The 23,058-nt window shown below is 33.1% G+C and overlaps 1 protein-coding gene across 3 annotated transcripts in view; it reads left to right on the forward strand.

Annotated features, from left to right (window-relative positions):
• Positions 1 to 23,058, forward strand: part of LOC140452009 (lachesin-like) — a 461,558-nt gene that overhangs the window by 302,556 nt on the left and 135,944 nt on the right. For all 3 annotated transcript variants that reach the window (XM_072546020.1, XM_072546018.1, XM_072546019.1), the window contains exon 6: positions 12,288 to 12,416. In XM_072546020.1, the coding sequence (XP_072402121.1) occupies positions 12,288 to 12,416 (129 nt within the window). The remainder of the gene's footprint in view (positions 1 to 12,287; positions 12,417 to 23,058) is intronic.

Below are 23,058 nucleotides of genomic sequence, written 5' to 3' on the forward strand. Positions count from 1 at the left end.
CATTTTAGGTCTCGGTAACAATTTTCAAACTGATTTTATTATGATATTTTTATACCGATTGATTTGAAAATTTGTATGCTCACTTCTGTTACTATTCTCAGAAGCGTCAAGTAGATTTCCTCAAAATTTTCCAAAAAAATTTCCGTAAATGAAAATTTTCGTAATTTTTTGAGGTAAAATCTAATTTATAGAATCCTTTCGATTTTCTGTAAGTTATACCATGATTTTTTTCCAAAAATTTTCAGATTTTCAGGAACATCAGTTCGAGAAGTAGTGATTGAAAATGAAGCAGATAATGAATGTGATATTATTGAAAGTGAAAGTGACGAAGATGTGATGACATCAGTGAGAGTGAGAAAAATGACGAAATTTTTAAAGTTTTCTAAATTTTTTTTTCTTATCGGAAAAATCGTTTGAAAATTTTTGGAAAAATTCATGGTATAACTGACAGAAAATCGAAAGGATTCTACAAATTAGATTTTACCTCAAAAAATTACGAAAATTTTCATTTACGGAAATTTTTTTGGAAAATTTTGAGGATAACTCTACTTGACGCTTTTCAGAATAGTAACAGAAGTGAGCATACAAATTTTCAAATTAATCGGTATAAAAATATAATAAAATCAGTTTGAAAATTGTTACCGAGACCTAAAATGCGCAGGCAAGTGGTACATTTGACCCCGTTTTATGGCTCTCTGTACCAACCCAGCTGTCCGCTCTTTTGGATTTAGAGTTTTTAGGGGCTAAATAATGAGCCATGAAAATGGCGGACATATTACTTATCGTTAATTTTTCCCCAAAAAATTGCAATTTCATCCCTGTCCGCCACCCCTTATGTATCCACTCTCACGTCCGCCCTTTGGGATTTCGTCTAGTTATACCAAGATCTTACTCTGGGCAAATTTTCAGCCATATTATCGATCGTTAATTTTTCCGAAAAAAATTACAACTTCATCCCTGTATAGCCACCCCCTGTACCACGAGGGGCGTCCGCCTGTAAGGCAAAGTCTTAATCCAGTTACAATGAATATATTCCAATAGAGAAATGTCATATTACTGATCAGTTCAAAATTTCGGCTCTATCTCTCCGACTATTAGGCAAGCTCCTCTTTCCTTTAAAGGAGACAGATAGTTGAACGATATTTTATACAATGTCTATCACCGGGTATGGCATCGAGTTAGAATCTATAGAGAGGGCATCACGTGACTAAAAACGACCTCACTTCGGCCATATTGTGTTGCCACTTTTGACAGATCGTATATGTTTATTTACGTTGGTTGTTTTTCGAATATTTTTAGTTTTATAATACTTTTATAGAAACTGTAATAGTATATTGTGATAGTGCATAATAATGGTTTCTTGTTCTCAACGTAGTTGCAGTAGCAGAAGCGGTATTAATAAAAAATCTTCAGGAATATCGTTCCACAGGTTAGTATACAAACATGTAAACAAAGGAATGGCCCGTACTTCAGAGAATAAATTAATAGTATTTGACTGTATTAATTTATCTTTATGTATAATATATCGTGTTTTTAGTGTTTACCGAGGGATAAATAAATCATAGTTAATTAAAAATGTTTGCACTGTTTTAGATTATGTTTAAATATTCTGAATAACTAGTCATATTTTTATAGTAGTTTTAATATTATTGAGTCCGGTCATGATCCCACCGCCATATTGGTTTCACAGTTAGCCACGCCTACCTACGCCGTTTTTAGTACATACGTTAATATGCTCATAGCTTCTCCATAGATTCTAACTCGATGGGGTATGGATTTATTTTTGTCCAAGTTTTATATTGGTCCACTATTTCAAATGCAGTTCAAACAGACATATATTAAATTGTATGTTCCGTTTTAAATTCGTTCAATCTGTATAGTCAATATATATTTAGTTTTCTCAAAGTTATAAGAACCTTGTGTGTTAGAAGTATACAGGTACCATTATGTTTAACTATTGATTTTGTTAAATATTGTTTTTAATTATTTTCTTGCTCTGTTTTGCCACTATTCGTCGAAGTTATAACAAAATTAACAAAAGTGTACCAAAACTATAACACACGAAACCATGTCATAGAAACTTTTTGCTAGAAAAGTTATTTTGCTAATGCTTTAGTGTAATACACATTAAAGGATTTAAATCTGTTCTAATGCATGTTGGGGAAAGTTTGAGTTTTTCTAACGATGTATAATAAAAAGCATTATTAATCAGGTATATTTAATCGCTGGTGAGTGAGTATTTAAATGGACCAGAGAAATAAGGATTTATCCAGATATTCTCTACAACAAAGAATAATTCTGGTAGAATAATAAAAGTTACGCAAATTCATCCAAATTTGATTTTGCTTCAAAAGAAGGCTTTTGTATTGGACTGTTAATATGTGATTAATTTTCGAAACGATTCATTGAATATTTCTTAAACAAATTAATTTGTTGTAAGAAATCAATTTTTGTTTATCCCAAATTTGCAAAAATTTTTGATAACACGTAAAGGCATGTGTTTGTCCGGGTATTTCTTTGGCCAGTGTGAGTTGTGTTGGCTTTTTCTCCGGTCGCGAACAATGCTTTTTAGCACTCTGACGTCGGCTCTGAACCGAAGTATTTTGTAGCTGGTGACCTTCTGGCAAGTATATCACCTCTTTCATTACCATGTTTTCCCCGATAATCTGGAACCTATATTTCCGTTTCATCAGTCTGTCTAGTTCGTTTCGGCATTCCCACACTAGCCTAGAGTCCACCTTAGGGCTTATGAGAGCCCCATGGTTGCTTGGCTATCTGTGCATATATTAATCCGCTTCAGTACGATAACCTCATGTTAATTTCTCTTGCACGCTTAAGATTGCAAAAATTTCTGCAGAAATACGGAGGTACTACTACCGAATATTCCTGCATCCGACCGTTCTGCATTTTTAGACCCGTCCCTATAGCAGGTATAACTCTACAGTCTAGATCAAGTGTTTTCTCTGCCTCATCCCTCTTGTGGGCAAATACCCAATCGGAAAAGTAATTTAGGCTTGTACCTAAATACTATATGGTCAGAAATCATGATCCATTAGGCATCCCTAGTTTCATTTATTACGTTACCATGTTCTGATCTAACTGATACGTTGCTCAGGTCTTCATCATCATCATTTTGGCTTTACAACCCTGTGTGGGTCCTAGCCTCCCCAAGAATTTTTCTCCAGTCGTCCCTATCCATCGCCTTCCTCCGCCAAGCACGTATTTCCATATTTCTCATGTCTTCATCGATGTTATCTAGGAATCTTGTTCTGGGTCTTCCTCTTCTTCTTTGACCAATAGGTCTATCAAGGAGCGTTTTTCTAGCTGGGTCGGTTTGCTCCATCCGCATTACATGGCCTACCCACCTCAGACGTCCTATCTTTATGTGTTTTACGATATCTGGTTCCTGGTATATCCTATAGAGTTCGAAGTTGTATCGTCTTCTCCAGACACCATTTTCATTTACCGCTCCATAGATGCGCCTTAGTATTTTTCTTTCGAAACATCCTAACATGTTTTTATTGCTTTTTGTTAAAGTCCAGGTTTCTGAACCATATGTTAGGACTGGGCGTATTATTGTTTTGTAGAGTTTTACTTTTGTATTTCTTGATATAACTGTAGATTTAAAAAGGAGATTAAGCCCAAAATAGCATCTATTAGCCGTGCAAATTCTGCGGTTTATCTCTGCGGTAGTGTCATTTTCAGTATTGACGAGCGTTCCCAGGTATACAAATTCGTTAACTGCTTCGATAACGTCATTTTCTATAACAAGTGGCCGTAGTGTTTGTGGTTGCGTACCTATTTTCATGTATTTTGTTTTATTGGTGTTTATTATTAAACCCATTTTTGTAGCCGCTTCCTTTAATGCTACGTACGCCTCTCGTGCTGCGTTTTCCGTTGTCCCAACAATATTGATATCATCAGCATATGCTAAGATTTGCACAGATTTGTTATATATTGAACCGGTAGTTGCGATTTGTGACGTACGTATTACTTTTTCCAGAGCTAGATTGAATAGTATACAGGAGAGTGGGTCTCCCTGACGTAGCCCGTTATTTGTTTTAAAAGGTTCAGAGAGTTCCCCCTGGATTCGTACTTTGCATTCAACTTTTTCAAGGGTTAGTTTGGTTAAACTTACCAACTGATTTGGTACTCCTAGGTCTATCATTGCTCTAAACAATTATCTTCTATTTACAGAGTCGTAGGCTGCCTTGTAGTCTATAAATATGTGGTGCGTGTCTACACCGTATTCCAGTGTTTTCTCTAGAATTTGTCTCAGGGTTGAAATCTGATGAATTCTTGATTTACCACCTCTGAAATCAGCCTGGTATTGTCCTATTATTCGCTCTGCATATGGTGCCATACGATGGTATAGTATATTGGAGAATATTTTATACGCTGCATTTAGGAGCGTAATTCCTCGATGGTTAGAGCATTCAAAGCTCAGGTCTTCTCGCAATCTATAATATCTTAACTTCGCTTTTTATCTTATAATTATATGTACAGGCATATGTTTGTCCTGGCTGCTGTGATCGAAATCACAGGGAAATAGCCCCTGTGACTTCGATGCAATCAAGTTTTTTCACCTTGCTTAGTTTGAGGATGCACTTTTTTGCTATACCTTTGGCCACCATACCACTGATGCATATGTAATTTTGGGTTTCACCAAGATGTTATAAATCAAATGTAAAATGTTTGATTTTAATCGACACGTTTTTCCATGATTGCGTCTGGCTACCATTAACGTAGTAACCGCTCTCTTGGTTATTCGTTATATCTGATGATTCCAAGTAAGCCTCGAGTCTAATATTACCCTTATGCTTAACTTTACCCACCAGTTTTAAGTGTATACCATTTAGGCTTTAAGGGCCCAATCCCTTTAAATTTCTCTTTAGTAAATTTCATGACTTCTGAGGGCTTATGTTAAGTCCTACATTTGAAATCTATTATGTAAATACAGTCAAAGCCTGTTGCATTCTATCTCTGAGCGTGCCATTAAATTTGCAGTGGGCTAGATGACTAGGTCGTAGGCATAGCCCAGTCTGGCATGATGCCTCTCGTTGCTGAGTGTAGCTGTGATCTCACCCATGAACCGATTCCACTAGAGAGTGCTCTCTCTAACGCACAGCCTCTGGTTACCTGTGCTGACACTGTATCCCCCATGAACGTTGTGTAATTAAACGGCTTCTCAGTACGCAGACTATCCATCTGCAACTTATTTGTCTTTGGTTTTAGACGAATCGCCCTTGTGATTGCTTCGTAAAAGGTATTTTCAAAGGGTCTCTCTATATAGAGAAATACACATAACATCACCTCTTGGTTTTCCATAACGTACTTCACCCTCTGTATGAGATGGTGCAGTGTCGTTTGCTGCTCGATATGTGTACTGTCTCTGATGAATCAGACTTTCAACCAATATACAATCCCTAGAATGCCCATTAAGCAGTTTTTCTACAGTCTTCAGTACGAGTGACATCAGGTTTATCGGCCGTAGGGGCTTTTTCCTATCAGATTTTGACAGGTTTGGGTATAAAAGCCACCCTTAGCCTCCATGCTTTAGGTATGTACCTGAGTCCTAAGCTAGCTTGCAGTATCATACATATTTTTTGTAAAAAAAGTGATTTCCCTTCTGTAAAAGAATTATTGGATAAATCCCGTTCGGACCTGGTGATCCTGTTCGGATCCCTTCGGACCCGGTGATTTATATGGTTCAAATAAGTTTGTTGCCCATTTGATTTTGTCCTGGTCTACCATTAATACGATAAGTTTATTTGATAAGGTCATTGGCTCTCATTTCAAAACAGATGTGTCGATGATCTGAATAGGACACCTCATTTGACACATGCCAGTTTTAACAGTTCTAGCCACGTGGGTCGTGGACACTGTTATATCAATTGTTGACCATTTAAAGTTAATTATTCTTCGTTGTAAAATTTAAGTACTTTTAAGCTAAGAAATAATTTGAATAATTTTTTGGATTGGCACATGGAATTTTAATTGTTTTTATTCAAAAAGTTGGTATTTTTAAGCTAATTAAAAAAGGTTGCCCTATGTAGAATGAAGTTAGCTCTTTTTGTTTAATAACAGCAACCATAACCATAGTTTATTCATTGGTTATTTTAGCGACCAGACATTTAATTTGCAATTGGTTTTAATTTGACATTGGAGTATAAATAAACCATCTAAATTTAAATGCTTGCAACTGAGACTTTAACAGATGAATTTTCTTTTGGTCGACAATTTTATTTTACCGAATCTCGATAATTTGTATTCAAATGAAACCAGTTGAATTATCGCATTTCCAGTGGACGATATCCGAGTCTGTTAACGATTAATTGATTCCTATGTAACAGGTCATTATAGTGTAATAATTGGTTTATTGCATTAAATCGAGTATGTAAATTATCATAATTAGAAGCAAATATTTTTAACGAGATACACACAAATCTAATAGATTCATTACATAACCTTATATTGTTATTAGAGTGCATAAAGTAATTTGAATAAAAACGGCTACTTTAAAATGTTAACAAATTTCTATCTTAAATAACTTTTCAATTTATGGTTCTAGGTTTAGAACATTATATCGACACCTTGTAACTCGATTTTGAGTTACAGTTTTCTTCTTGTGCAACTTTTTATGCTCTATCCGCGTATATCATCGGTGTGGATGTAACTGAATTTATAAGAAACTTTTCAAATATGAAAAATTATTTATAGAATAACTGAGTAACTACAAATACAACGTTAACCCAAATTCAATTTTCGTTACTGGATGATAAAACGACCTTAGGTCTTTACGGTTATAACAATTATATTCAATAGAGTTTGTAACATTTTCGAATAAAAAATATTAAAGAAAAATACTGTATCGTACCATAGTGTATTAATACAATTCTCATATTTCAAAAACTACATCGTAACTGTTGTTAAATTTTATTCGCCGCATTGGCTTTAAGTTCCGATAATGGCGATAATAGTCCAGTTAGTTACTGTATAGATATGTTTCCCGGTGTTTAGTTTGCAGTTGAATACTACACAGTAGAGGTGTTTTTTTAAATCATGAGCAAAAATCAACGTGGTTTTCGACTGACATAGTTGGTTTTGCAAAAGACAGGTGGGTATTGTATAATTTTCTGAAAATAAACAACGCTAACTATAGTCCGTCCCCAGTGGCGCACCCAGAATTTCTGTGGGTGGGGGGGGGTTTAATTGGGCACCGAATTTTTTTTATGGAAGCTCCATTTTGAGTCCTTAAAATTTGTGAGTAACAGCGTCGGAATAGCAGTGGCGGATCCAGAAATTTTTGTTAGGGGGGGTCAAGGGTCTTGAGGGTGGATCAATAGGATTTAGATTTTTGCACCTTTACGATTGACATAATTTGTGCCTCATGTAAGGGAACCATTTTCTCAATAATTATTTTAAGCGATATATTAAACCAATGAGAAGTTATTAAAACCCAAATACCCTACGGGTGCAAAGAAGGGTACAACATTAAGGGGTCTTAAACTTAAACAAACAAAAAATAATTTAAACCCACATGCTCTATGACAGTAAGATCAAGTGTACAAGACTACTAAACCAAAGGAAAGTTATTAAAATATAAATACTGAAAAATCAAGGACTGTCAATTTAAGCTAGGTATTTTAAAGACAATTAATTTAAACCCACCTATCATATAGCTACAAAATCAAGAACAAACCAAGGATAAATAAGTATAAACCAAAGTTAAGTAATTTAAATGGAATAACTCAATGTAAGTGTAAACATTAATGAATGTATTTAACATTCCTAATAAACTCTATCTTATCGTTATATCCGATATCAATTTTAAAAACAATCATTTATTCCTTATTGCTATACGGAGTGGAAACATGGACTCTCGGAATTACAAGTATGAAGCGTGTAGAACCCTTTGAAATGTGTTTTTCGAAGAATGCTGAAGATTTCGTGGACAGAGCACGTGACCAATAACGAGGTTCTGAGAAGAATGGGGACTGAGAGAGAACTCCTAAATATTGTAAACAACAGAAAAACGAGTTATCTAGGACATATTTACAGAGAAGAAAAATATAACTTTCTACGACTCAGACTGAAAGAGAGAGTAGAAGGAAAAAGAGGTCCAGGAAGAAAAAAAATACTCCTGGCTGAAGAATGTAAGAGATTGGACAGGAAGGTAAATAAAAGTTCAGTGATTAAAAATACTATAAGAATAAGATAAGTAAATATTATATAATTTTATAAAAGGAAAGACAGTTAAGATTTGATTTCACGTATAGTGCGTCTGTGTATCTGCTTATACGTATATCACCATAAAAGGGATCTTCGGAGCAGATATTCACAAACGCTCTGATCGTGAAAACAATATTTCCTGTTATAGTAGAAGCAACACTAAAATGGCTTCGATCTGGACGCAATAGCGACATCTGATAAATAAATCCGTAAACTAATTTTCGAAACCAAATTCAGATTTCTGCTTTAGAAGGCACAGATTACATAACGTATCAGACAGAGCTAATGCAACAACAATATTCACTTTGATATTTATTATTGATAAATTATAAAATGTAGCACACAGTCTCAACAATTATAATATATATTCAAATTACAAATAACCAATTCGTAGACAAACCTGAAGATAAGAAATACCTAATACAAAATAAAAAGGTGCTGCTTTCGAGCGAAAAGTCATGTCATGTACATTGAATGAGCAATAATGTGTGGGCGGTATTTCTATCTCATCGATAATTGAACGATTATCTGGCACTCAAATGACGAATTGACAAAATTTGAAAATCTGAATTCGTGGGAGTCTTAGTCGAGGTATTACTGTATTTAGAATTGTTGATTTTTTTAAAAAGCAGTTTAAAAAGGCTTGCGTATAATTCTACACTTACCCCTAGAATTAATGAGTCTAAATAATTTCAACTCTTGACTTCTTGCTTATAGGGTTGATGGGTTTTAAATTATTTTTTTTTAGGATTATTCGATAGATATTTAATTTTGTTTTGGGGGTGGTCATGACCCCTGTGACCCCACCCTTGGATCCGCCACTGCGGAATAGTGCCCTGAGGTGAAGTTTTAACCCCCAAAACCCCCCTGGGTGCGCCACTGTCCGTCCCACGTTTTTCGTTCAGTATGGGTTAATTGGAAAAATAGAACAGTCTCAACAGTTGCTTAATGTAATTAATTACTAATCACATACTGACTGCTGTCACTTATAATCACTTATGTCTGTGTTCGTAGTCCACAGGCGGCTACACATGGAGGACGCGCTGGGCTCCCCCTTTGCCGACCCACCTTTATTACTGCCCGCGTCAGTCAGTCTACACTCTGTTTAAGCTACTAATTAACAAAAAAATTAACCTTTCAGTACATGTGCCTCAAAAAGTTGCATTAGTACAGCAGACTGTGAGTCCGCATATTGAAATAGCAAGTATGAGACGAACTAAAAAATTCTTCTGATAAAATAAAATGAACTATTAGTGGATTAGTGGATGGAGGCGGTAGTGGATCTTTAGATTTAACCATTTCTTTAATTCTTAATTTCATTGATGTTGGCAAACAAGAAAGAGTAGCACCAGCGCAAAGGTGATTATCAACTAATCGTCTAGCTAAACTTTGTAAAAAAAATTTTCTGCTGGTTATATTATTGGGATTGTTGCAAGAAAAATGGCATTTGCATTAATACCTGCAATATTTAGCATCAAATAGAAAACTACCATTGGCCATCTCCTGAATTCAATTACCTAGGAGTAGAGATCACTAGTGACAGTAAGACAACGTAAGACGCAAGACAACGTAAGACCAATCCTAACATATGCAGCGGAGACAAGGACCGATACAAGAAAGACGAAACAACAAATCAACAATATCGAAATGAAAGTATTAAGATCAATAGCGGGCATATCATTAAGAAACAGACAAACCAACAGAAGTATACGTGAACAATGCAAAATTCAAAATATTAACAGGTGGATAAAAACAAAAAAAAAAAACTGGAACGAACATGTAAACCGAATGGGACCAGATATATTAGCGAACATCTGTAAAAACAACAAGCCGTATAGCAGAAGACCCGTTGGAAGTCTGCCAAAAAAGTGGAAAGGTAATGTAGTCAACAATGAATAAAACAGAATAAGAGGCAGACAAACAGGAGTAATCCTAGTCGCGCGAAGAAGAAGAAGAAGCCATCTCCTGGTATTTCTTGCAGTGTTATAGGCAGCACACAGCTTGTCCACGGTATCAACACCCCCTTTAGTATTGTTATAATCCATTATGATTTCGGGTTTACCTGTTACTTCATCTATTTTATTATCATAATGAAGATTTGATAACAGTAGGACGTTTTTATTTTGCTTGAATTTGTAGGGCATAAGAGTGGCATTTTGTCGAAAGCCAAATAAACTACTGTTACCTAACCGTGACTTTGGGAGGTTACAAACTCAGGTGGTAATTCAGTTTCTTTTTACGAATTGTACCAACTAACGTCAGCTTTTTTGCATACAATGACTCTAACAGATTCATACTTGTGAACCAGTTATCAGTAGTAATATTCCTTTCTGATTCATATATGGGTTCACATAATCTCAAGACTACCGCATTGGGAGAGTTCGCACAGCTCACAGCACAAGGACCATCAGGTTGTTGCCCTACATAGACTTCAAGATTTGAAGTAAAGGAACACTTGGCATCAACTAACATCAAACGCTTCCAGTTTCTCATCCACTGTTACCAAATGAAAAGAACTGTAAGTAGTTTTTCAATTGGTAACGAAGGCATCAAATATTTTCCGTATGGGTGTTAACTTCTCCAGCTTCCTGCATTCTTCGCGAGTTTCAAAATTGTCGAATCTTAAGTGTCGTAAAAGAAATTGAAACCTGTTTAGAGACATCACAAGTCGAAATAACTGCACCTGTTAATTGCGTATTGTATAAGTCTTGTAATTTTAAGCGACTTGATGTTAAGACGCCGGCTAAGTACAACAATCCAAATAGTGCTTGAAGCTCGCACATGTACGTAGGTGATGTATCACATTCACATCTTACCTTTTGTTAATTAAATACTCCAATAAATATAAAACCTATGTCAGTTTCACCACTACACGCTCGCGGATTCTCAATTCGCATTTGCTTAGAATTTGGAAACAAGTTAACGTATAAGTCGAGTGGATGAAGACTTATAAAGTGGCTACAGAAAATAGTGTGAGGTTTGCGAGAAATTCTATATTTCAATCAACAGCGGACTGTCAGTCCGTGTGCGTGTAGTGGAAGGTTACCAATTTATAGATCTGTTAGAAAATGCACAAGGTTCTCAAGATATTATGGCCACCATAACAAATTACACATATGATTTTCCTGGACTACTATTAATGATTACTTACTTATATACATAACAGATAGATCTCTCAAAATCAAATGTACCAAACTTAAAAAAAATTACAAACCACCTCAATGACGAACTTCCTTTTAACGACAGTGACCTTTTACATGACACAGACCAAGAATCTCAATAAATTAAAACTATTCTACAACTGTAAATTAAAAATGGCGTCGTTTAAATCAATTCTTCAATGAAATATAAATGGATACTATAATAACTTACCGATGTTAAAAATTCTACAGTCAGAGTATTCACCAGATATCATTTGTCTTTAAGAAACGAATTTTAATGACAACCAAGAATCTTATTTACATAATTATCAAAGTTTTTCAAAAAATAGAGTAAACCAAAGAATAGCAAGCGGTGATTGTGACAATTCTTGTAAATGGCAATTTAACTACAAGTAGTCTACCCCTGCCAACACATTTGGAAGCTCTAGCCATTTCTCTAGAAGAGCCCACAAAAATAAATATTTGTTCTATCTACTTCTCCCCAGGACAAACAATTGATAACAGGATCTTTTCAACTTCATGAGACCAAAACCTACTCCACTTGATAGATCAGTATAACTTATCACTATTGAATGATGGACGCCCTACAAGATTCAATATACATTCAGGCGAATCAACACCCTTGGATTTAACGATAGCGAAGAATATCTTTTTTGAATTAATAACATGGTACAGAGTAGACTACACATATAACAGTGATCATCATACAATAATAATCACAAATAACGATTACATCCAATAAAAATAACGATATTTTACAGCGAATACGAATATTTTTTGTCATATCTCTTATAAATCTTCCTAGTACCTCCTTAGTTTTTCATAAATAATAACATGCTATAAGCAAACGGTAGAAAATACTTTTTAATCTAACTTATAATACTTTATTTTCAGTTTCTGAATGGGAAGGAGAAACACTGGAGCTAACGAAAATCTCAAGATTGGATATGGGAGCTTATTTGTGCATTGCTAGTAATGGCGTACCTCCTACAGTCAGCAAAAGAATCAAGGTTAGCGTAGATTGTAAGTACTTATTCTGAAACTATTTCCTATTTCTTAATAATCCTAGTTTTTAATAGACAGCCTTGTTGGATGATCCTACCATGGAAAAGGAATATAATAACACACTACTTTCCTGGATGTTTTAATCTTTAATAACGATACTGGATATGAGACTCAGGTGTATAGAAAACCAACACACACCAACAGATATTTAAATTTCAAATAAAATCACAATATTAATATTAAAAAGGGAATCATTAAATCCTTATACGGTAGAGCCAAATTACTTGTTTGAACGAAAATTTGTTCTTGGAGGAAAAACATTTGTTAACATCTGTTTTATTAAAAAATGATTATCCTTTATTGTTTATAAATAAGGAATTTTCAACAATCGACCGAATAGAGCAGAACAACTTAGAACGAGATCCTATAGCATACACAAGGAATAATACGAGGAAAATAACGATACCATACATAAAAGGATTATCAGAAAAACTTAAAAGGATAGAAAATAAATTCAACATTTCAACAACATTCAAAACAACAAACACATTTAGATCTATTTTGTCTAAAACCAAACCTAATAATGAACAAGAAAGGACAAAGAATTGCATTTATAAAATACCTTGTGAATGCGATCAGTTTTATTTAGGTGAAACATCAAGGCCATTAAATGTTAGAATAAGTGAACATCAATCTTATATTAAAAATAGAGAATTTGATAGGTTTCAAATATGTAAACTTGCATGGGGTAATAAACAATGGAATGATTCAAATATAGTTCTAAAAGAAACGGATGGTAAAAAGAGAAAAATCAAAGAAGCGGCTCTAATTATGCTAAATGAGACCAATTGTGTCGCAAATTCCTCGGCAGAATGTAGTAGGATCTGGTTACCCATATTGAAAGTGGAAGTTATTTAAAGGAAAATACCATTATTAGTAAGTCAGTAACATATAGAGGATACATCATTTATGTTTTTTAAATAACAAACATATAACATCAGAGTTTGGTGTTTATTGAAGGTAAACTGAATGCACGACCAAATCCTTACCATGTCTGTCGGGATAGTATTATGAGGTTTTTGCAGGTTTTCCCTCATAACTTACTATGGAATCACTAACAGGAGAATTTTACTGTCATCATGGCATATGTTTGTGTTTTTAAAGACGAATTACATGCTATGATTTTTTTCTGACGGATATTCTCAAGTTAAAGTTGATTTCATGTAATCGAATAAACTATCTTATAGGTAAAGTCGTCCCAGTCAATACAAATGAGTCAGATAAAATTAAATTATTAGAAGAATTTTTCACCAAGTAACAAAAAAACAAAATTTGTTTAATTTACTAATGTTTGTATTTTGAGAACGATTTCCGAAGTGGAAATTGAAACGTCAATAAACGTACTTTAACCTTTAATTGTGGCTTATTCCCATTTAAATATTAATTATAATATCAAACATTCAAAAAACTATATATTGACTGGACAATTCGATCTAAATATCAGGATCGAATTGTTTTCTAATGCCGCTTTGTCCAATTCTTCTCGATCGACCATGGTATATAAATGATTGAAGTGTGGAGTAAAAATTATAGTTTTATTGACAGCTACTGATAATTACACTCTCGTTGTTGGTTAGGTAACTTTCTATAATAGACTGCCCTCAAATGAGCTCAAATCCCCAATTTATAATTTCACAAATAATGTGTACCTTGCACAGAGGTTAATGCTTCTATCATACTAACAAACTTTGAACTATGAGCTTACAATACAATTCAATCTAGGCCGTAATTGCAACACTTAGGAAGTTCAATTAGAAAATATATTATTTGGCAATTTATTAAGTTTGCCGGTTTGCAGGTTGAATGAACTCTATTAAAATATTACTCGATATAGTTTTACAATGTCTCAATTATACACGGTGAAACTATAAAAGGTTTAGAAGTTAAGAATAATGTGAGATTACAAATTAAAGGATTAATTTGTGATTGAACATTGACAGCGGACCTGTTTTTAAATAAACGTTTGCAATTTACGGTCGATTTAAGTATGATCTTCATTTTAATAGTTAAGTTCAGTGATACAAAACAACAAGAATAAGACTGTGAGTAAAATTTTTGATATTTACTGCATTTAAACGACCTTTCTTAATCCGATTTGTAGGTTAAAAACCAAATCCACTCTGTTGATTAATCATCCATCACAAAAAACTCGTTTGGTGATTAATGAACCCCAACAAAATAGCAGAGTTTTTTTTTATTTGATTTTTTTTTATTCTTTTTATTCGGAGCTAAAATTATTGACAGTTTTCTCAATAAATACTTTGACAGTTCTCAGTTATTACGTTTGTATTGACTAAAACAAATTTTTTCATATTGTGTTGCGATTGGAAATAGATTATGTTAATTTTTCGGAGGTGCCTTGAGTGATCTTATGTTTTAAAAAGATAAATGTTAGAGATCCTTCTTGTGTTCCATTTTACCTTTTACAATTTCGTCGTTGTCTACTTTGCATTCATACAATTTAAATGGTAATCAATTGCATGTCAGACTTCCTTTCATTGGTGCGAATTCCCCTCTATTGAACTTGCAAATGCTAGTTAACTTTTCATGTAATTGCTTAATCCTTATTTAAACCAAAAATTATTATATGCATGCAAAAATTGTTTGTTTTTTACTTTTTAATAAATAGGGGAGGCCTGGGAGACTTTGAACAGATTTTAGGTATAGAACCTACTATCAAAACAAGGATTAGAAAATTAATTTAAGCGCATACTATATTTTATTAAATACAATACATATTAGCTAACGTCTGGACAATTTTTCATTGTGTTATATTGATTACAGTCTTTATGGGAGAGTATAACTCGTAGAGATGCTTATGTCTATAGTCTCCTTACACTCAAGGAGACTATGGCCAACCTTAAAGGAGATAATGGAGAATGCATTTCGCCAAAACAACCTTTATTTTTAAGAAAAACTAAAACATTGTATATTCGGAAACGCTTACAAAATCTATATAATACTAATAATTAATCTAAATTGTATTGTGATCAATATATATTAAAATAAATCATTCCCTCATATCTTGCTCTATTATCTTTAATTGGCGGGGGTAGAACTACTACAATATCAGTAACACTCACTGTAGCTGTAGGCTCAGAAGTGAAACTGAATCTATTTGATAGACCAGTATCGAAGCCTTTAAAAAAGGTAAAGTCAAAAAAAATTATAGTAGAATAAAACCTTTTGGAAAAGGAAGAGAATATGCTAAAAATGAAAGAAAAAATAAATTTCACTCCATCCGAGGTCAGGAAGTGGGAGGGGGTGAGTTTTTAAGGGTAAAAATCGGTTTATCGCGATTTTCCTATGTCGCTATGTCGAAAAACATTATGCAGCAGGCAGCCATTTCATTTTTGACGGCTATCTTGAAATTTAAAAATCAGTAACTGTGACACCAGCACCAGCAGCTCATTCAACTAAAAAAGGAGAAGGTAGTCGTAGAAAAACCTCAGACAATATTCCAGAGTTTCATTATCAAAACCATACTAAAATACCATTTTTGCAGGAAAAAATTTTATCAAACGAGAAAAACAAAGACAAAATAATCATAACGTTAATGGAAATATTACAGTCACAAGGATTTTTCTGTAAACAAGCCGAAGAAGATGCTGATGCTGATATAATTAAGACTTCGATAGAAATTGCCAGAGATACAAATAAAACTCTCATTGTTGTGGGTCAAGATATTGATCTTTTGGTCCTTTTGATTTAATTAAATGAAAATAATAATGATATTTATTTTCTTAAACCAGGTTCTGGAACTGTAAAAGATCAATTTTTCACGTCGAATAGTTTTTAAATATGAATGTTGCAAAAATATCATTGCATTTCTGCATTGTTTTTCAGGTTGCGATACAACATCTAGATTTGCCGGGAAAGGAAAGAAAACTATCATAAATTCATTATTAGACGCTAAAAATTTGTCAAGTTTGGCTAACATTTTTTATGAAAAAGATGCAAATAACCAAGATATCGCAAAAAATGGATTACAATTAATCAAATCTATTTATAAGTGCAAAAATGATAAGCTAACGCTGAATCAATTACGATTTCAAAAATATCAATTGGCAAAAATCAAATCATCTTTCGTATTGGCAAATCTCCCACCCACAGAAGGTGCAGCAGAACAACATTGTTACAGGGCATATTATCAGCTTCAATGTGGTTGCCGAAAACATGGTTTGAAATGCACAAATTTATGTTCAAGTTGTCACGGCTCAGAAAAATGCTCTAATGTGGAGGAAAAAGCATACGAAGAAATTAATGATAATGATTCTGATGAAATTATGGATGAGGAAGTAACGCAGACAGGAAACAATATTGGAGATGAAGACGGTGATGGTCTTGAAGATTTCGAAGATCTTCTAGAATCAGAAGGCGACGAAGAAATGCCATCAAAGAGGCAAAAATTAATGCCCTAAAAAATATTAAGATAAATATATACATCATAAATATATAAATTGTAAGATTGCACATGACAAAAATGTAATTAAACATTAATAAACCAGCTTTTAATTGTAAAAAAAATCGTATAGCAGTCACATTTTTTTAATGAAATTCTCTTTAAATCCTATCTTGAATATTTTAACAGCTATTTTCACATCTCTTTTTGCAATCTTAATGTTTTGTGGATTTATATTTTTTTTATCAATGTATCATGAAATCTTAAGCTACATGACTAATTACAGTATTAATTATAAGAAATATCTCAAAATTGTACATAATGATGAAAAAAAATTTTTTCGGTTTGAATTTTTTTTTGTTTTTTGCGTTTTTTAAAAACATTTGCCATAGTAATGTATATTTTTTTTACAATCGGAAAGTAGAGATTTCATCGAACAAAAAGCCCACCGACTTTTTAAAAAAAGCGGATATTTTGACGCGTGAATTTTCGATTGAAAATAAGGGTGCTTTTTCGATATTAAATCAATATCAGGTAAAAAAATAAATTTTTCAATTCTAAAAAATTACAGTGTGTTTGGTACATACTAAGGCAAGTTTCCACCAAATTTCGTAAAAAAAAATTTTTTGTAAAAGATAAAAATAAAAAGCCAAAAACTTAGGTTTTTCAATTTTCCACAAAAATTTTAAGGTTATGTGAAAAAAGTGTAAATACAAAAGTTGTAGATCTTTTTGTTACCTACAACTTTGCTATTCAACTTTTTTCCATAGCACTTGTAGTTTCGCCGAAAATCGCGATAAACCGATTTTTACCCTTAAAAACTCACCCCCTCCCACTTTCCGACCTAGGATGGAGTGGAATTTATTTTTTCTTTCATTTTTAGTATATTCTCTTCCTTTTCCAATAGGTTTCATTCTACTATAATTTTTTTTGGTTTCAAAAATTATCGACCCTGGTCTATGATGGCATATTTTTCTTTAAGAATCTGTACTAACAATCTGTTTGATCTACATTATCAACTACTGCCACAAAATTTCTAACACGTTTTTCCCCAAAAACTTTGGTAACAATGTAATCGCCCTTAGAAATTTCTGTATCTAGCCTTTCTTTTCTAATTCGTAACTATCATCTGACGAATTATCGTTGTACTTTACTTCATCACTCTCGGAGTCCGATGATTCCTCTTGTATGATTTTCTTCTTAACTTCTTTCGTTTTCTTATTTGCGACTATATTTTTTCCCTTTAAAGTTTCCTCAAGTAGATTTTTCTCTGGTGTGTCGGTTGCAATCATACATCGGCCTCTTTTCCTACCTCTATTAAAAAATTTTCTAGGCGCTTTTGCATAGTGCTGAATAAGTTCTGGAGATATAAAATTATTTGTGTCTTGTAATTAGTTGTTTTTAGGCGTGTTTGCGGATCTGAAATTCCCTGATCTTGAACTGAACTTGTAGATGCAGAAGCCATATTGTCAGGTATATGACGATCTGTAACAGATGAAGATAGAAAATCCTCTTCAGAAAATATATTTTGATAAAATTAAACAATCCCTGTAGATCGAAATCCAGATTTTATATTAACTGGATTAGCGACTCTGTCCCAAGACTGAAAACACATCAAAGGTAGATTTGTATGTGCTCAGGGTTTGTCCAGGATGAGAAAGCATCCATGAATCTGCTGCCTGATTAAAAAAGTTTTAAATGGACTAAAAACAGTTCGATCAATATTCGATTGATGTATACGGGCCAAGCGTAAGAATTACGATGCCGTTGGCTCTGCAAAACTCCACGGCCTCCAAGGATATATGCGACTCATGGTTGTCCATTACAAGCAAAACCCAATTTTCTGGGAACATCTAACATTTTTCACAAAGTGTTTCAAAACTTGAATAAAGTTTTCACGTGTCACCCAACCGCTGGGATACGCTAAACCTAAAGGTCCGTCATCAGGAACTGACTTCATCATTCTGGCAGCATCAAATCTTCGCCGCGGAAAAATCTGGTGCACCAAACTAGTGGAAAAGTATTCCCATTTGCACAAATAATACCAACATGGGTCATGAGTTCCCCTCTTTCCCTGGATGTTACTTTTCCTATTTGATGTTCACCTTTTTTGCCTACAACCTTTTGAACACACTTAACAGTAGTCATACCGATCTAAAGAAATTGCGTATTTAATATGATGAGAACAATTTTATGTACCTATTTACCTCATCTAAGATATAAATTTGAGCCGCTGTAAAAGAATAGCGAATAAGCAAATCTTCCAATTTGTTCTGGAATATCCCCACATTTGTTCTGTTAAAACTAGTCATACATGCTAAACTAGTTACTTCTGGTTTTCTTACTGATAGCCGTGGGTATCGTCGCATGAAATGTATAAATCAACACCCTGATGCCAATTTTGTCAGTTCCCATTTTTCTGATATTTTTTTTTTTTTTTCATTTCTAACAGCGTATTCATAGGCTAAATTTCTAGTTAATTTGGGTGTAACACCATAGAACATTGACGAACATTTAAGCAAATAATTTTCTAAGTAAGTTTTCATCTCATTTGTGAAAATTTGTGATTTATGAAAATCTGGTTTAAAGTTGATCTGTTCCATTCCAATTAATTTTGCGCTCTTGACGTAATTTGCTAACCAGCTTTTGATCAACCCATAGTACTTAACGCTCTTTCGGATACCCAAGTTATTTTTTATTACAGCCTCGACGACTTGTTTCATAATTAAGGGGTCTAAATCTCTATTAGTTTTTTTTTGTTGTAAATGATTCTCATTTTTAACGGACTATCCTACAAAATAAAAAGACATATTTATTATTTTATAGGGAGACAACGGACAGATTTATGAGACTATGGACATCTGTTCATTGTCTACTCTGTATACACAAAAAACATTTTTTCGCTACAGAATGAAACGTGTTCAGAAATAGACGATTATTGAGGTATAACCTCAAACTCTATGTGTTTATCAAACTCTCGCCAAAATACAAGATTCTAAATACTTTTCAGATTGGAAGCATAGCTTGCATATATACCATCTGAAATTACATAGTACTTACCAAAAACACAAAACATTCATTCATACGAAGCAGTTCAGTGAAGTCGCTAATCATATTTTTCCGGGGAAATTTAAACGTGTCCATTCTCTCCTTGTTTACAAAGTCTCCCAGGCCTCCCCTAACTATTATTTATCTACCACCCACTTTTTTTTTCTAATTCGCTTTCAGTATTTATTACTAACACTATACAGTGTGTCCGTAAAGTATGGAATAAATTCGATATTTCCTAAATGAAAAGCCTTTTTAAAAAAATCTTTTTTTGAGGGAAATTTTTTATTGATTTATAATATTAATAAATTATAAATAAATTATAATAAATAACTTGAAAGTAATCCAGTAATTAATACCTGACTTAATCTTAAATGTTCGAATTGTAGCCCTTGTTGTATTTGACAGTAACCCAAACGTTGTACAAATTCTTGTAGAACCTTGTTTATGCTTTCTTGAGAAATATTGTTTATTTCTTTACGAATTCTTGTTTTTTAGTCTCCAATATTTGCAGGTTTCGTTTTATAAACAACATTCTTTAAATGGCCCCACATAAAATAATCCAAAGGATTGAGGTTTGGCGACCTCGCTGGCCATTCAATATGTTCACGTCTTCCAATCCACCTGTTAGGAATCTCCAATATTAATTGTACTGGGGAATAAATTAACTAAAGTAGGTATGAGATACCCACTTAAAAACTGAAGGTATGCTGGTCCGTTTAAATTACCTTCGAAATAGTAGGGTCCAATGATTTTATTTCTTACAATGCCAGCCCATACGTATATTGTATATGATGTTCCCGCATCCAGTTGGAGTTTTATTTTGCCCAGTATCTACAATTCTGACGGTTGACCTCTTCATTTAATTTGAATGTAGCCTCATCAGAAAAAATAATATTTTGAACCAAGAGAGGGTTTCGGTGGCTGTTATCCATCATTATTTCGCAAAATTGTATTCTTTTATCTGGATAATCCTCGTTTAATTCCTGTACAACTGTGCATTTTACTTACTTTACTTACTTTTACGTACTTTGTGTACCGTTGTTTTGTAAACATCGAGATCACTACTAACCTTACGAACAGAAGTGTACGCATCTTCTGATCTTCTTCAAAAGCAAGTAGAACATCTAATATTGTAACATAATTTACAGAGGGACGACCTGATTTGCGTGCATTTTCAACTGTACCAGTTTCTCGACATTTCTTTTCAATCTTACTTACTGTTAACTGCGTGATGGGCATTTATGGATATTTATCATTAAATAAATGACACACTTCCGTCTGAGTTCGCGATTTGTCTCCATCCCAATCATCATGAGTATTTCAAGTCTTTGCTTTACACTCAAATTCATTTCTACTTAAAATTAATTTTAAGCAATAATACAGAACATTCACGAATTAAAACAATTATTGTACTACTTAATTGTTATTGAATGTTTCTAAAAATAATTACAGTTTACCAAAAACTAAAAGTAGGCTATTTGTTTGAAATTGATAATAAATAATTTATTCTCTAAGCGCATATCTTTCAAATTATATCCATTAGCCCCGAGTATTATACTTTTTTGAAATCAACTCATTTTTATCGATCTAAAAATGTTCTAAAATACAGGGTGTTACATTAAAAAAAGAGCCGATGACGTCATCACTGTAATGTGTATTACCTTGTATAATGAAATTTTAATGTAAAATGTAGAACAATAAATTTAAAAATCGACTTGTTTTAGATTTTGTTAAAAAGGCTTTTTATTTAGGAAATATCAAATTTATTCCATTCTTTACGGACATACTGTATATCATCGACATACAATAACTCTCGTAAACTTTCTTCTCATCTGATGCAACGACAATATACATCAATGTTCAGAATTTCTACCTTCAATTTTTGGTTATTGTATATAAAATTACAAAATAAACACGACAAATTAGGATAAAATTGCTTGACGAGCATATACCTAGGGCCTAACCGTTTGAAAACATTACAAAATGCTTAATATGCAATTGTGATTTATGGAAGAGAAAAAACATTTTGCAATTCCGGGTTTTTATATTGGATTAAAATAGTGCAGTATACTGTTTACACTGTTACAGTCGGTAGAATAAATTATTATCTATTGTATCGCAGAAAGCAGGGCTGCAATTTGGGTTGTCAACTGTACAATGAAGGGCTAGAGTCCGGTTTAGACTGAAAATTATGCACTATGCACAATGGTCACCTAATATATAGGAGAATCACGACAACAGTAAGTGGGTCACTGATTGACGATCCAGCTTAAGAGGTCCACTTATGTTTCGTGTTTAATGATATAAATTTTCGACAGCTTAAATACAACAAAATGTTATTCCTACGCCTGAAAAAAGAAACAATTGTTATTAAATATAATACATATATTTAATAACAATATAAAATATAAAACATTATACCATTAAAATAAAAAGTTCAAGAGTTTATAAATAACAAACTTTATATTTCTGTAATTTAAAAATGTTCAAGTCTGTTTTCTATTTTGTCTTTAATTGACTCTAGAGAAAGCAAAAGTTCTGCGCGGGAATTTCTGGTTGACGTTTATGACTTTTTCTTTGGTTTGCTTACTACAGGAGTGAAGATTTGTGAATTGGTCTGTGGTGTATTTTCTTTAATTTTTTGGAGAAGATGAGATGAGATTTATTATTGTAATTACTTAGTTAATTAGAGACGTTTGCAATAATTGGAGATATTATTTCTACTGGAGTATGATTTCTGATGGATGGTTTTTAAGAAGGATATTTTACTTGTAATATTTATAGATTCTGACATGTTAGAGTAATTACTATTTAAATGGGAATAAGCCACAATTAAAGGTTAAAGTACGTTTATTACGTTTCAATTTCCACTTTGGAAATCGTTCTCAAAATACAAACATTAGTAAATTAAACAAATTTTGTTTTTTTGTTACTTGGTGAAAAATTCTTCTAATAATTTAATTTTATCTGACTAATTAATATTGACAATTCAGACATACATTATACATTTTAAAGTAGACTACTTTAAAATGATATTGCCAATATTATTGAGTTGCGTTCCTGGGACGACTTTACTTGTAAAATAGTTCATTCGATTACATGAAATCAACTTTAACTTGAGAATATCCGTCAGAAAAAATCATAGCA

This window comes from Diabrotica undecimpunctata, chromosome 10 (genome assembly GCF_040954645.1).
Source record: "Diabrotica undecimpunctata isolate CICGRU chromosome 10, icDiaUnde3, whole genome shotgun sequence".
Classification (NCBI taxonomy): domain Eukaryota; kingdom Metazoa; phylum Arthropoda; class Insecta; order Coleoptera; family Chrysomelidae; genus Diabrotica; species Diabrotica undecimpunctata.